This window comes from Mizuhopecten yessoensis, unplaced genomic scaffold (assembly GCF_002113885.1).
Source record: "Mizuhopecten yessoensis strain PY_sf001 unplaced genomic scaffold, ASM211388v2 scaffold716353, whole genome shotgun sequence".
Classification (NCBI taxonomy): Eukaryota; Metazoa; Mollusca; class Bivalvia; order Pectinida; family Pectinidae; genus Mizuhopecten; species Mizuhopecten yessoensis.
In genome coordinates, this window is record NW_018480074.1 from 577,533 (window position 1) to 594,859 (window position 17,327).

A 17,327-nucleotide genomic window follows, 5' to 3' on the forward strand; every position below is an offset into this window, starting at 1 on the left:
TACATGTCTTTTGTTTTCCCCGTTTACAAACTACAGATGGAGTGAGATTTCTTACAAGTTTGTCATTAAGTACTTTTGTTTCAGATTAAAGAATGTTGATTCACTGTTATCGGACCTAGACAACGTGAGACAACTCGTCGCTGATTATGAGATTGCCCTCATTACTCATGACAGTTTGTCGTCCGAACCTGAATCTCTCAGAACCCACAAGGCAGAACTACAGGTAAGAACTTGATTCAGTGGATTCTTGTCAATGGCATCTGATGATGCTCAAAAAACTGTAAAGTTGGATAGTGGTTTGATTTTTTGAATAAATTTATCAATCAAATATGTTGTAAAAACCTGTATTTTTTAAGAAAAGTAATGAATATTAATAAGTAAAGCCGAATTTCAGGCATGAGTGCTTGTTGTTTATATAAAGAATATTTAATTACAAACAGTTATCTTAAATATTTACCTCCCTTGTCAGGACCTCCAAGTTTCAGTACAGCAACAACAGCAAAAGGTGGCCTCACTGAAGCGTGACACGGCCAGTCTACGTGTCCACACGGAGAAGTGTCGGCCAGGCGTGGCACGCTACTACGACCTCGAGGGCACAGAGAAGGAGGTGACAGATCTGGACCAGCGCTGGGACAACGTCTGTATACAGGTTGTGGAAAGGTGAGTCGTCACAGGAGTTATGAGAACTGGTAGGGGTTGATGTGGTATAAACTCATTCACCCCTATATTTTTAAACTGGACTTGCCCAGTCTTTGTTTGGTAAGGTTCAACTGAGACTTCAGGGGTTTATGGGTTAACATACCTAAAGAGACCAACACAGTTTTCTTGATTGCTTCCGATGTAAAAGAGTCCATGATACAAAGGATTTACATTTTTTATCCTGTAAATTAAGTGACTTATAAAACTTGTTCTCTATCTTGTAGACTAAGGAGTATGGACACTGCAGGTGACCTACTATCTCTTTATACCAACGGCCTCAAGTCCGAGCAGCAGTGGGGGGATCACACCCAACTGGCCATCGACACCCAGCCCCCACTCACGCAGGAACTCCCCCAACTCAAACAGATGATAGAACCAACCATGGTACGGGACGATATTGGACCTAAATATAATGAAATGGAATTCCTAATAGTTAAAGTCCTACTTTTCAAAAGATTAAAAAACAAAATAAAATGTTGAGGATACAATTCATAACTACATACATTCTTGTCTCTCTGTTGATGATCAGATTCTGTTGTGATGATAGCAATCTTTTCATTATAAGTTTTTTTCTCTTAAATATGTACCGTATTGCAGAGTCTTTGAAACTGATTGTTAATAAGCACATCATACTGAACATAGTTAATTTGATGTCATGGAAAGATTGCGTTTGGAAGACTGGAACATATCTGCTGTTAATATCATCATAGCAATCATTTTCACAGAATACTTTAAATCAATTTCCTTTGCCTGAGAACAAAGTAAAATACTACTTAATAAACAATAGCCATTATATAAAATATTAATATAGTCTGTTGCGTGCATGTTTGAACAATAATATATGATCTTTTCAGACAATTTACAACGGACTTGGAGAACGTCAGCATCAGATTGAGGCTGTGAATCGTCACGGTGGCCAGTATATTCGTGAGGCAAAGGTATGCCCTCATGAAGTGTTCAACACATCTATGGTATCTTATATGCAACCCTAGATCATCCAATCAGAATGTGGCATCTACAAGCTTTTATAATTTTTTGGCATTTATTTTTGTTATTATTTTACCCTACCAGAGACACAAATCCCTAATGTATTGCATTTGCTAGTATATGCAGATTATTTTTTGTTTTTATGTATTTTTGTTTTGTCTATTTTTAGACAACACGCTTTTCCTGTTTTCCCATTTATGTTTAAAACTATGTGTGACACAAGTTTGTGTCAAGACGACCTCCCCTTACTAACCCGTCTGCTTCCTGTCGTAGTGGTTTTTGTAGTAAAACATTCTATGTTTGTAAACACCTTCTCCGTGTGCTTTTTGTACAACATTTTTTTGTTGACAAACAAACTATTGTATATTTAGCACCTTTCCTTTGTATTATCGCGAGATTTTGTTTCTCCGTTACAGAATTCTCTTCCCTTGAGTGTTGTTTTTTGTGATGGACATTTTACTTTGTGCATTTTTGTCTATTGTGCTTTCAATGTTTCTTGTCATTTTGTGTTATGTAGTCAGCAGTTTTTGTTCTGTTGAAAATGTCTTGAAATCTGATTGGTTTATTCCCCAACCAATCCTCTGCCCTCCACTTTCCTCCCTCCCTCCCTCCCTCCCTCCCTGTCATTGATCAATCTTTAGTTCCAGCAGTATTTAGATCTATCCTTCTCCAGGTTGCTTAGCACGTTGAGCAGCTTGGAGTTACCATTTTATTTTTCCTTCAACGTTGTTCGTGACAATTCAGTCCTACACACAGCGCAAATGCACGGCTTGACCAAGCTCCTTAGCATTGAGTCATCAGCTTGCTTCCCCGCGATTGGTTGGCCTCCGGACCAGTAAGTAGTCGGAGTTGCATGTAGTTACCATGATAACCAGGTGAGCTATAAAGATATATACAGATTTTATTTTTCGTGTTTGTAAATGTAAATAACGGTATTTGGTTTAATGAATTAAAACACTAGGAAAGGATTTCTTATGTTATTCTATGCAGTGAAAACCATTTATTTATTTATTTATTTAATAAATTTGAGCTTTTCCAACTTCTTCACATTTTATTAAATATCCTTTTGTGTGTGTTGATTTACCTCCTATTGTTTTTTTAACTGAATTAAAAAACTAAAATGTGTTACAAAGTTTATATTCATCAGTAAATGTGGTTTGAAATTATGTTATATAAAATTTACAAATCTAATAGCAACTATCACATTTTAGTTTGTCAAACTTTTGATAATATTAATTTTATTTTTGTGAATTTAAGTTTTTAAAATTTTATATTTTATCCTCCTGTAACTCTTTTATCAATTTAAACGAATCAAAGTTGGAAAGCTCATTTGTATATTATTTATTTATCTTTTATTTATATTCATACATGATCAATAATGCATGACTGCTCTAAACAAATGGCTTGACATAATATCAGATAAAATATATATTTATACCAACTTTCTAAATAATTGTCTTCTGTTAAGTTAAAAGAACAATCAGATGAATTGGTAAAACCTTGATGTTTATATATCAAAGTGACAATGATTTTCTCATTAGATTAGAATAGAAAGAGAAAGTGCTCTGTTAGTTTTAGAAATGATGAGAACTGCCTGAATAGGAAGTTTTTTGCATGTTACGCTAGATTATCTAGATTGCATTTTGCTCAATGGTTCCAGAATCTTTCCAACTTTCAAGGAAAATACTCTCCCTTGCATTTGCTGTTGTGAGTGGTACGAATGTGACCCCCATTATAAACATAGCAGACTACTTAGTCTTGACAATGAATGAATATGAATCATGTGTAATTATTAACCATTTTGGGAATAAAAGGAAAAGCTAAAATTAATTGTAATAACAAATATTGGGAATTGTAATTTTGGCAATTGAAGTTCATGCGAGCTGGATACTTTTAAAAATGATTTTAAAATGCCTGAAAGTTTGTTTCCATGCATGCAGCAAGCTTTATGGTAAAAGGAAAAAACATGTTGCTGTTAATAGATTTTCAGCATCTAGAAACAGATTGAAGGTGCCAATCACTGTCTAGTTTAATCAGGTTACACAATATCAAAGGGAAGGCTGTGCTCTTAGTTAACATGTGATATTTCATAAGTCAAGGTTGGGTTCTGCTTTGTTTTTTTCCCTCACCCATAACTTACTACTCCAAATGTAATAGCTCTGAATTGTGATGTAAAAGGACACGTGAGAATGAATGTATGTTCAGATATTTAAAATTAATTCAGTTTAATGATGAATAATATCGTTGTATTAGATGTACCTTTAACGTCACAATTCGGAGCTTCTGATGATGACGATGTCACTAATGGATAGTCACTATGCATGTCTTTTTCCAGTACATCTAACCCACACTAACATTGCATCCGACAAGCTGTGTTCACACATAGTCAAAGGTCAAATCTGGATTTTGAAACTACGGTTTTAAATTAATTCACCAAAAGGTTTTTTTATCGGCAAGTTAGGATATCCATTTTAGGATTCTGACTTGTTGTTACTACAACCTAGTATTTAAAAAAAATCCCTAACAGTTTTAATTCATATTATTTTATACATTAATTTTATGTTTGATTGATAAATATCAATAACATTTTTTATTTTTTTTATGAAAGAATTTAATCAATATTTTCTTATTGATTACTTGTATTAACATTTTTTTTATTTTTAATTCCTGAAAAGTTGTCTTTTCTATGAGAGTATTTTTGTATTATTTTCAAAATAAAATGATTAAAATAATGTTTATTTTGCTTTTGCATTAAAAAAAATATTTTCCCCACTAATTGTTATAAATGTTAATTAATTAAAAACGTTTGCTGTGACTTTTCCAGCCTCTTGATTTTCACACAAGTCTTGTATTAATAGCCATAATTTGGATGTTGAAATAGTTTTTATGTAAGAAGTGACTTGGGGCATGTTCCTTTATAGCAATCCTTCTCCAAGGTCAAGGTCAAATCACCCATTTCCATTTATAGATTAGTGCAGGTGTTTCATTTTATGAATTCAAGGTCAAAGGTGACAGTATGGTAAGAATGTAAGATGTTTTGAGGGGAAAACTACCGCAGCTAACATGATAATATTTTAGATTTTAAAAGAAAGCAAAAAGGTAGAAAAACAAATAAGATATTAAGAGGTTAAAAGATCAAATAACAGTCATACTTTTTTTTTTATGTTTATAATTCTAAACAACTTTGGATTACTTTTCACTGGCCTTAAGTGTGTAGTGTCTAGGCAATCACTTATAATAGCTGCTATCACCATAGTAACGGCCACCTTAGATACCAGGTATGGCTTTACAGAACGTGCTATGGTACTAGGCCACCAGTAGAAATGTGGGTGACAGGATTACACAACTTTGGGTCATGTTTAAAAGTTAACCAAAATATAACGTTGAAGCTCTTGACAGCATAATTTACGATAAAAGTGACTCTTAACTGTGTTCTGTATTGCTTTGGTTACAATATACGTCTCACTTTAATCGCCGCTCAAATATATCTATCACTATGGTGATGTGGCATTACTGATCAGGTCACGGTCAAACTCATTTTTTTTCTCCATTTGTTTTACTTTGTAATTTAAGGAATTAATTGGTAAGGTACTCTATTAAACAAATTTATGAATTGTAGAAGTGCTACTATTTTAAAATGAAAGATAAATTAATGCACACTTTTTCACGAAATAGTAAAATGTGCACAAGATAGTCACAAAAAGAAAGTTTTGAGTAATTTAGTTAGAAATTGCATGAAGCATTTTCAGTGATTGTTCACATTGATCTTATAATGAAAAAACAACCCAATCACAACTTTTGCACAAGTATGTTCTAAATCCTGATCATCAGAGCGTTTGGTCAAACAAGCAAGTCACGTGGAAGCTTTCCCTTGTAGATTTACGACAGGAAGCTGAAGCAGTACCGAGACAGTCTGGAAGACATCGACGCCGCCCTGGTAGAAGGTTTGTCCAAACGACGGCGACATGAGGGTGGGGCCGAGACGGTTAAGACAGAACTGGACATGCTCAACCGGCGATATATAGATATGGTCAAGTGGACCAACAACCGGCTCAAGGAGATCACTGCCAGATTGTCCGGATCCAACGAGGATATACAGGTACTACTAGTCAAAAAGTCCCCTGAAGGAATATCTTCCTTAAATCTGTAAAACCTTTATCATAGATATTGTGTCATTAGATCACAGTGTCCTTGTAAGTTATCTGATAGATGTGCCTGATTTGATGTAGTACCAACTTTCAACATTTGATACCATCATTTCTTTCTTTTTGAAAAATATAAAAATTTGTGCATCACACTACTTTTTTGAAGAAATTTTAAACAGTAATTGTGAAACAGACATTAATTCAGAACCTCTCTGTACCGATTCATATTTTGACACAGAGCCATCTCCTCTTGCTATCCATAGACATATTATGTTTTAACAAATACACTTTTGGTCAGTTCCAGATGGTGATTGATGAGGATATTCCGTTACTTCGTACATTCCGGGCAGAGCTTGCCAAACGCTCCTCCATGTTAGTTGATGAGGACATGCAGGGTTTCTTTGAGCAGCTCTCCGAGTTTGAAGGCTATGCTAGCCAGCCAGGGCAAGGATACAGTGGTCCAGCTAAGACCTTTGTCAGCAAAGTGACGATGCATGCACAAAGCACCCATGAACAGCCTCCGGCTACCCTGACACCAGGCATCCGGGTAACCAAGATGATGGATACCATGGAGAAACCTGTGACAGCAGCTGTTGTTCCACAGGTTCAAATGAGAATGGTGTCACCACCCCCCTCCGACGCCGGAAAGAGGCTCTCGCAGAAGGTGGCTAGCATCACTAGCATAACTGCTCTTGGCAACGTCAGTGAAATTGATGGCAAGTTCCCACAGGCTTCTCAAACACTTGTGACTTTAAAACTGGAAAATTTGGCCCCCAAAGGGACCACTGTGTTTGTGTCGGCCATCTTGAATCCCAAAACTGGCCGTAAATTGAACATGGTGGAAGCTATAAAGACAGGATTGTTTGATCCAAAAACAGGATATTTCATGGATCCTATCACCAGTCGTCGGATACAATTCCTTGAAGCATGTGATCGAGGCTACATTTCCTCAGAGCTACAGCGGGAGTTAAAGTCCCCATGTGGTATACCTGACCCACGCACCGGCCGTCAGTTATCTCTGATGGATGCCATACAGAAAGGATACTTCGATCCTGTAAAACTTACATTTAGAGACCCCTCTACGGGGCTACACATTCCAGTCCATGAGGCCCTTTCCAGGGGAATAATCTCAGATGAAACAGCTAAGAAGTTGTGTGGGGATGGCTACGCCGTGACAACTATCACACAGTCTCAGGCTATATTTGGAGACAGGAAACTGTCTTCACTGGAAACAACAATTGGCCTTGCTGAGGCAGTAGAAAAAGGACTGTATGACCACTCGACAGGAAAGATCCTTGACCCACTCTCTGGAAACCACATGACTATTCTAGAGGCTGTGGAGAAGGGCTTCATCAGTCCTTCCAAGAAAGAGATCAAAGATCCATCCAGTGGAGAATATGTCACATTGATCGAGGCTGTGTCCAAGGGCCTGATTGATCCAGAGTCAGGCCAATGCATTGAAAAGACAACCGGGAAGAGAATTCCATTAGATGAAGCATTCCAGCAACAAATACTGAACAAGCCATTAACACTATCAAAGGCTCTGGCTGACGGAACCATCACCGACAAGGGATATTTTGTCGATCCCCAATCTGGCAAGGTCATGGCCTTCTCGGATGCTGTTGACAATGGTCTCCTTGACGACAGTGTGAAGTGTATTGTTGACCCTACTAACAACGACGTCCTGTCTCTGTCAGAGGCAATAGAGCGGGGCGTTATTGACTCCAGGGGTCTGTACGTACCCCCAGGGGCAGCACCTCCCACGCCCATAGGTCAAGCTCTCGAGGAGGGACACATCAAACTTGTAAGTGAAGAAGTTGTGTTTGCAAAACCAAGTGTAAAGGACTCGCTCACAGGAAAGACTTTGACTCTTGCTGAAGCCCTAAAGCAAGGTGTCATCACAAGTGGTGGTGAATTTGTTGATACTCGGTCTGGACGTCGTGTGTTGTTACGAGCTGCCGGTAGTCAAGGCTTTGTTGTAAAAGACACGGTAGAGAAATTGACACAAGAAACATCAATCAAGGACCTATCAGGGAAGAATGTGACAATGCTGAAGGCTGTTCAGATGGGACTCATTAGTCCAACAACAGGGGAAATCAGGAACTTGGCCACCGGTGATGTGATGCCACTACAACAGGCCACTATGGAGGGTCTATTGTCTGCGGAGGATGCTCAAACAGTGATAGAACTTCTCAGCCCTGTTGTCATCTACACTGCACTCACCACAAATCAAAAATCTGTAAAGGACAAGGAGGAGCCACCCATGGAGCCCATCACTGTGTCAGAGGCGTTAGATCAGGGCCTGCTTGACGAGGATTCACAGACTTTCAGACATCCAAGGACAGGCAAGACAATGCCTGTTGAGGATGCTATTGAACAGGGGTTGTTGAAACTGTCATCTGAATGGCCACGACCAACATTGGTGTCAGAGACTAAAGACGATGCTGACCGCTGGCTGGAGGAGGTCGTCACTAAGATGTCTCCAGTATCTCCTGGTCAGTCTGCTACAGTAGATTCCAAACTGACCAAAGATGATGAGGGGTTCTCTTTCACCACAACGACCATCTCCCGACCTGCCATCACTGAGAACCTGGTGTCCGAAACAAACTACATCAAAATACAGAGCGTTACTGACCCTCGCACCAAGGAGAGATTGTCACCACAAGAAGCGGCAACACGTGGACTTATAAATGTAGCACAGGGGTGCTTCATCCATCCAGCCACAGGCAAGAAGTTCACAGTGAAGGAGGCCATGGACCGAGGGTTCTTGACAGGCATGGAGGTGGATACACCTACAGATCAGGCAGTCAAAGCGGTCCGGTCTTTCTCTATCACAGGTGTCATTGATCCCAACACAGGTGATAAAATATCAGTCTCCCAGGCGGTCAAGGATGGAATACTTGACAGAGAGCGAGGTCAGTATGTGAGTCGAGACGGACTGGGTCGTGAGGTGCTCCTCCCCATCAGTCAGGCAGTGGAGAAGGGCCTCGTTCTGGCAGATGATGTCAGTGTGTCACCTGCAGCACCACTACAGGGTCTTAAACGTGAGACAAGGTCCTATCAGCTCAAGAGTGTAAAACACCCGATTACTGGAAAAAACATATCTGTCTTGGATGCAGTGCAGGAAGGAATACTAGATGAGCATAATGGTGTATACATAAACACATCCACGGGTGAAAAGCTACGTATCCCAGAGGCTATCGAACAGAAGCTCATAGACGCTGAATTGTCGTCCATCACTTCCAGCGATGGCGTAGACGGCAGTAAGGTGGTCACAACTAAACTGACAACCCTGAAGGTGTCGTGGGTAGTAGATCCTAGAACCAGTGCTACCATATCCGTGGCAAAGGCTGTCGAAGAGGGGATTGTCAACCAGCATAACGGCACATATATTAATATTGTCACAGGTGAAGTCATGTCTATGAATGATGCCATAGAGAAAAAGCTGGCTATAGCAACTGCTTCAGGCGTTGAATCATCTGGCAGCTCTGACATTCACAGTATTCACATCACAGAGGAGCTTGAGGCTATGGAGGCAACACTGGTGGAAGACATCACGGCAGAGACAGTGACCTTGAGCATTAGCAGTGTGGTTGACCCCATCACCATGGAGATGTTGTCATATGATGATGCTGTCATAAGTGGAGTTCTTGACCTCAATAAGGGCTTGTATGTCAATCCAAGGTCAGGTGAAGTTATTCCGATCAACAGCGCGCTCAACAAAGGACTCATACATGCTGATGTGACTGGTCAAAAAGTTGAGGAGGATATCTTCCACAGCTCTGTACAGGCAGGAAGTGGGGGATTTTCCCTCAAACATGTCGCATCAATCAGAGACGCAAAAACTGGACTGGAGATGTCGCCTTTCAAGGCTGTACAGCAAGGCCTCATTGATATAGAGAAAGGAACGTTCCTGGACACAAAAACCTGCATGAGGATTCCTTTAGAGGATGCATTCAAACAGGGGTTCTTTTCCATGTCCAAGGCCACTGATGCTGACGAAATCACCCGACTCATGAACGAATCACAAGAGGAGGTATCTCCACCTGTGATATCAGAAAATGGATTCACACCAAATGTAGTAGAGATGAAATTGGAAAGGTCTGGAATGCAAGATAGCGACAAACAAAAGTCTGATGTAGCTGATGAGATCCTCAACTACACAACAGATGTAGAACAAAGCTTCGAGATGGATACTGAAGATTTTCCAGATTCTCACAGGAATGGACAGCTGACACTGGGCACCAAACAGACAACCAAGATGGGGGCTGATGTCCGCGGAGTGAATGTGAACACTGTTGCCTTCCCACAGGGATTGTCCTACTGTGAGGCAGTCAATGTCGGTCTGGTAGACCCTACATCTGGAAAGGTCCGAGATCCCAGGAGTGGAAATCTGATTTCTTTGCAGGAAGCAATGGAACAAGGTATCATCAACCCACTGAAGCCGGCCATGGTCAGCATTGTCGGCAACAACACCCTGACACTGCAGGATGCATTCAAACAAGGGCTTGTTGATCCAGGTACCGGACGGGTCAACTACCAGAAGAGCAAAACTGATCAGTTCCAGATCAGCCCTAACCTTCCTACTCAGTTCTCGTCTCCGGGGCCTCTCAATCTGTTGGATGCTTTAAAGGCCGGACTTTACAATCCAGCCAGCCAGAAGTTTCTGGAACCATTGTCAGGAGACACCATGTCTATACAAGAGGCAGTCAACCGTAACGTGCTGAACGGAAACATGGTGACAGTCAAAGATATGTCATCAGGACGCCGTATTTCACTCAAGCTGGCCCTTAGCAAGGGTCTCATTGACGGAGCTACTGCTACTGTAACAGACACAGCCACTGGGGAAGTGATGTCATTGGAAGAGGCAGTAAAGCGTGGATTGATTCAGAATTCTGTAAATGAAGAGGAGGGTACTGTGTATGACACAGTGACCGGAGAAGGTATTCCCCTGAACAAGGCCATTACAGATGGACAATTACGTGCAGAAGACGTCACCATCTTAGATACAACAACTGGTGAGATGGTGTCCATGGACGTTGCCTTCAGGAAAGGTCTGATTGACAGGAGGACAGGCAGTGTCAAGGACAAGCAGACCGGACAAAAGATGACTGCTCAGGAGGCTGTAAAGCTGGGGCTCATGGCAGTAGTTGGAGCTCCAGTTCTGGCAGGAAAGGCTGTTTTTGATGCAGTGAAAGGTAGGAAAGGACAGACGTGGACTGAAGATACGAGTCATACAGGACAAACATGGAAGATGGACGTCTCACCAACAAGGGACACGTTTCAGAAACGGACATTGTCAAGTTCCTCTAGTTCTCCTCAAAGGTCACCTGTGAAGGACCCCAGTGACCGTTTTGGATCGCCGACTAAAGACAAAGACCATTCACCTGTGAAAGATACAAAGGACCGTTATGGATCGCCAATAAAAGTCCAAGACAAATCACCTATGAGGGACAATGGATTTAGTGTGAATGGAAATGGTCTTCATGATGATGACATTCAACAACCACTGACTACCATTGTCTATGCTAAACCAACAGACCGAATTAAGGTCTCTCAGCCCCAGAGACAGACTGATCGATTGGACTCTCCAGATGACCGTAGCCCAAGCCCGGCCTATGGTTTTATGGTAAGTGAGGATCAGGAGAAGAAAACTGATTCCTCTTCTGTGTACAAACAGCGTGATGAGACTGATGTTTCTGCGTCTTTAACGTCTCATGGAGACATTTCCTCTTCTCTTTGGGGGCCCCAATCTGTGTCAAGTGTGAGTTTATCTTCCCTTTCATCCCCTTCCACCTCAAATGCCCCGGATGTGGTTACCAGGCCTTCCCAACAATTGCATGGGGCTGACCCTCAAGGTCCTTTTATCTCTGGTACCAGGGTGTTTGTTAAGTCCAGTGATCCTCCGTCAGCTGATAAGGTTCCTACTCCTCCCCTATCTCCAATAACTGTCCAATATTCCACCTCCTCAGTAATGACCAAAGATGACCTCACTGTTGACTGGACAGCAGGAAAGGTCATCATCTCGAAAACGGGGGAAGTTATGAATGTTCCTGAGGCTGTACAAAGGGGTTTATTAGACTCGGACACAGTTGAGAAATTGGCCGAGAAAGCGGCGTTGGAGTCTAAGACTCCCGAAATAGATATAAACTGGGAGGATGGTACGATCACTGTTAGGGACACCCAGGAAAAGATTTCTCTGATGGAAGCAAAGTCCCGTGGCTACTTAGACTTACAAACATCTATGACATTGAAAACTGTGATTGAGAAAATGGAGGAAATTACAACAGAGGAGACAAAGCAAATTGTACCTGTCATTGTAAAGAAACCAATTGGTACAAAAGTACAGGAAACCACAGTTGTACGTAAAACCAAGAAAGTAGTCGAAGGAAACGAACCTCCCGAATATGTATCTCCAGACGCTATGGTAGAAGGATTCTTGAGTCTTAACGATATAATAAGGGTTGAAAAAAACGTGACCGATTCAGGTAGCATATTTGTCCAGGGCTACAACTATCCCATATCTGTACGTAGAGCTATAGACGAACATTTAATTGACATAGACAGTTCCTGTATAGTTGATCCCCAAACTGGAAAGCTTCTTAATTTGAACGAGGCCATTCGTATGAAGGTATTTGACCCCTTGACTGGGAAGCTAACCCATCTAGGGACAGGGGAAACAATCACACTTAAGGAAGCATTCCTGGAGGGTCTAATTCCACAACCGGGTTACAGTGTGACATTTCACACGGAGACGGAGACAGATGTTGGGGAACAGCTGAGCACTTCGCTTTCTCTGTTAGAAGCGGTGGAGCACCACCTAGTGGACCAGAACAGTGGAACTTACACGCACCCACAAACAGGTGAGATCATGTCCCTTGCCGCCGCCATACAGTACGGCTACATAGACTCTGTTGACAGTCACCACAACGTCAAATGGTCGGAGTCACATGTTGACAGGAAGGAGGAGAAGATCATAGAAGAAACAAGAGTCCAGCTTAAACCAATTGCTCTAAAACCTAGCACGCTGAAGACTTTCTCTACTGCTCCATCAGTACAGGAGACAACACAGTTTGCCAAGACTGCTCAGATTGAGGAGACAAGGAGTTTTACAGAAGCCATGCAGGTTGAACAAAACATGACGGAATCCAGATTTGATACACGTACAGATTCTCAATTTGACAGTTCCACATCCAGTGTACACAGACTAGATGCTTTAAGAGACCAGCTTATGAACACATCCCAGCAAGACAGGGTGGTTCAGGAGGTACAGCAGGTGAGCCTCAGTTCTGCCATAGAGATGGGCTATTTCAGTGAAGAGAGTGGTATGTTCACTGAACCACGAACCAGGCAGGAAATGACCTTAGATGAGGCAATCAAGCGTGGACACATCGATGGCAACAGCTTGATGGTTGATATCAAGACAGATGAGAGACTAACCCTACAGGAGGGTATCCAGACAGGAAGGATCGATCCCATTCAGGGAAAGGTTGTTGATAAGGATTCCCAGTCTAAATTTTCCCTGAAGGATGCTGCCAAGTTCGGACTCCTAGCGGTTGCTGGAGCTCCGGCTTTGGCCATCATGAAGGCGACGGGGTCATTGGGCCGGAAAACTAAAAAGGAAAAGTCCCCAACTTATGACAGTTCTTCAGCTGTTGAACCGATATCCCCAACTACTGAAATACCTATAAAGAAGACACCACCTAAACCTCTGCCCAAACCTGTAGATATTTCTAAAGGTGTTCCAGTCAATTTACAGTCGACGACTGTGAATGTAGTAAGCCCAACCACATTGGAAATAAAAGATACAATTCATGCACAGCACTTTGACAGTCTGCCTCGTAAGAAGGACGTTAAAACCGAGTCTGTAGAAAAGGTTACAAGAAAGGTTAATGTAGAAGGTGTGCGTGACTCTGCAGCAGGTGTTGAAGTACCGCTTACGACAGCTCTAGACAGGGGGATCATCAACCAACAGGAAGGTACATACACTAACAGTTTGACTGGACAGACCTTCACTTTGACCGAAGCCCTTGACCTTGGTTACATACAGGGCAAAGTTGTTGACACAATATCAACCAAGGAGCAAACCACGAAGGAAGGCTTCCAAGCAGACGTCACATTCCACGAGAAGAAGAGACTGTCAATTGTAGCAGTGACCGATTCTTTAACTGGTGAGAAACTATCGCTGCCCGAGGCCGTTGTTCGTGGCATAGTGGACAAAGAAGGTCGTACTTACTACCATAAGGAAACAGGGAAGCGGATTCCCATTCTTGATGCTGTACAGGAACATCTTGTGGTTGCTAGGGATGTTGACTCACAGATGAAAACAGACGAAACATTTCAGACCTCAAAGCAAGACATTATCACACAGACAAAGTCGTTGAAAGTCCACACTGTTGTAGACCCAGCCACACAGGAGAGAATGAGCCTCCCAGAGGCTGTGAGGAAGGATGTCCTTGACCTGAAGGTTGGGATATTGAAGAATGTACGTACGGGTGAGGAGATACCACTGAGTGAAGGTCTCAGACAAGGCTTAGTCCAGGGGGATGATGTTGCTGGCTTTACTTCCATCAAAGGTTCTGAAGTATATGAGCAGACAGCTGAAACTTTACATCTAAAATCGGCATTTGACAGTGAGACTGGACAATTTATTCCTATAAAATTAGCCATAGAGAAAGGTATCATTGACAGTCATTATGGAAAATTCAGGAAACCTAATGGAGAGATCATTCCTGTTTCCAAGGCAGTGAAGGAAGGGCTCATCAAAGCAGAATCCAAGCGCCCAATGTCTCCAATGTCTCCTAGAACAACAGGTGTCACATTTGAAAAGAAATCAGTGAATATTCAGTCAGTGCATGACCCAGTCTCCGGACAGGACATTCCGGTGGTAGATGCCGTTGACAGAGGAATTCTTAACTTACAGACAGGTGTGTTTTTCAACTGTCGTACAGGAGAGAGGATGAGTATTCCTGAGGCTATAGCTAAGGGGTCCATCAAAGCTGAGAGTTATCCTTCAGAAATAGGACCAATGGGCACAACATTTACTGTGGATGTAGGATCTAAATCATTGACACTTCTGTCTGTGACGGATCCCAGGACTGGTGAAAAGATGCCTGTATCCAAGGCCCAAAGACGTGGGCTGGTGTCCGATGACCTCAAGACTTATCATGATCCCTCTGGACCTGTGATGGATATCTCAGATGCAGTGAAGCAGGGGCTGGTAGAAGCTGGTACTCAAGAGGCAATACCAGTTCTTACCTCCGTCACTAGAGAGTCTGTCACGGTCCAGTGCCTGATAGATCCAGTCACACAAACGGAGATCCCAGTACATGTTGCCATACAGAAAGGGTTGTTTGAACCAGAGAGAGGTTTAGTTACAAACCTTCGAACTGGCGACAAAATGTCTGTCGAAGATGGTGTGAGGAAAGGCCTGGTCAAGGTTGATTCCTCAAAGGTTAAAGAAAAGACAGATGACCTTGTGGTAATCAAGGATGTAATTGTCACTAAGGTCAAGGATCCTATGACTGGACGTGACCTCAAGGTCAAGGAGGCTGTCAGAAAGGGCATTCTTGACAAGGATAAAGGGTTGTATTATGACCCTCATACTGGGGCATCCATGCCAATTGAGGAAGCTCTGAAGAGCCACCTGGTGGAGGGAAGTCATATGTCACAGAGTCAGCTGGTTGACAAAAAGACAAAGGATATGAAGCAAATCAACATCACCATGGTGCTTGATCCTGAGTCTGGTAGGGAAATCTCTGTCAATGAGGCGATTGAACGTGGAATTGTTGACCAAGATATGACTACATATTATGACAGGAAGCTGGGTAAGAGCATCAAGATGGAGGACGCTTTTCAAAATGGCCAAGTTTCTGGAGTTGTACAGACTATCACCACAACACAGACAAAGGTAAAATCTAACCGACCTGGTTCCACCTACAACATCAGAAGTGTCATGGATACTGCTTCAGGGAAAATGCTGAATGTAGCTGATGCAGTCAACAGAGGCATACTTGATGAGAAAGGAAACTTTGTTGACACAAGTAAGGGAGAGGTTATCCCGGTCTCAAAGGCGATGAAGAAAGGCCTTGTCAGTGCTGATGAGGTAGTGGCTACTAGTCCGGGAAGTAAAACTGACCATCGAGGTGTCAGATTGAGGGACGCCCTGAGGTACGGCTACATTGACATTCCTACGGGCATTTACACTGAACCTACAAAGGGCAAGATGTACACCATCGATGAGGCCATTAGAAATGGTCATCTGACAGCAGATGACAAACGCCCATATCGTTATTCCGGGCCAAAATATGACAATACCACTCACAGTTTCCAGCACGCTCTGCAGACAGGCCTCCTGGATCCCAAGACAGCGATGTTCGATGAGAAATTATCAGGAAAATACTTATCGGTGGAAGAAGCTCTTAAGCATCGATACCTGTCACCTATAGCAGGCAGGGTAGGGGGTCAAGGTGACTCAGTTATTATTCTGAAGGGGGCAGAAGTGTCTCCGGTCATGTCTGAGGGGATTCTGTATACTGACTTTGTTGATCCCAAAACTGGTGAAGAAATTGACACAAAAGAGGCTACCAAAAGGGGACTGGTTAGCGTGGTCAGTGTCCAACAACCAATCACGGTAAGCGATGCTATCCGAACAGGGTTGGTGGACAGTGACACTGGTGTGTACCATGATCCCAAGTCTGGCGACAAACTGTCCGTGGATGAGGCAGTCATCTGCGGGTTCCTGAACATGGACAAACCTGAGATACTGGAGGATGTGCACCTTCCACATAGTGAAGAACTCCCAGTGTCACTGACTGAAGCCATCAGAAAAGGGGCTCTCAACGTGACTAATGCTGAATTCACAGAACCGCACACCCAACAGACTGTGTCGCTACAAAAGGCTATTCAGCTTGGATATCTACAACCAAAACTGACAAGTAATGATGACATTGATGATGTAACAAATGACAGCAGTGGAAGTAGTAAAACGGATGACAGTTTTGATGGTAAGACAGAGGACAGCATGGATGGTAAGACTGATAACTCTGTCATTGATGACCTGCCTCGCGAGGTTGAGGCAGAGAAATACACAGTTGTCCTTGAGGGATCACCATTTTCTCCCAAGGTAGGGGTGGTTGTAGACCAGGATGGTGGTGTGGTTTCACGCACGGCAACCGAGGTGCAGATTAAAACAGGCACTGCTGTATATGTCACCAAGCCTGGCTTTATTGTCGAGTCTAGTGGGCGGGTACGCAACACCTCGACGGGTGATGTGATGACATTCCAAGAGGCTGTCGATGCAGGACTGGTGGAGGCTGAGAGTGTCGAGGGCAGCAGTGAAGTTCAGGTAACAGGCGGCACCATCCCACCAGGCCTTGAAGGTGACTCTTCCTCCGGATCCTCCCTGACTACATCCCTGACTACTTCTGATGGGGTAAGTATCCTCCTCCACCACCTCCTTGCTAGTCCCCTTCTCAAGGACACTCCCCCTTGCCC

General features: G+C 42.7%; 1 protein-coding gene across 1 annotated transcript in view; it reads left to right on the forward strand.

The window, feature by feature from the left end:
- The window catches only part of LOC110443581, a 230,151-nt gene that overhangs the window by 126,227 nt on the left and 86,597 nt on the right, over positions 1 to 17,327 (forward strand). Inside the window, exons 28-33 of the mRNA XM_021487872.1 lie at positions 85 to 223; positions 470 to 660; positions 924 to 1,083; positions 1,554 to 1,637; positions 5,564 to 5,785; positions 6,130 to 17,265. Of these exons, the coding sequence (XP_021343547.1) occupies positions 85 to 223; positions 470 to 660; positions 924 to 1,083; positions 1,554 to 1,637; positions 5,564 to 5,785; positions 6,130 to 17,265 (11,932 nt within the window). The remainder of the gene's footprint in view (positions 1 to 84; positions 224 to 469; positions 661 to 923; positions 1,084 to 1,553; positions 1,638 to 5,563; positions 5,786 to 6,129; positions 17,266 to 17,327) is intronic.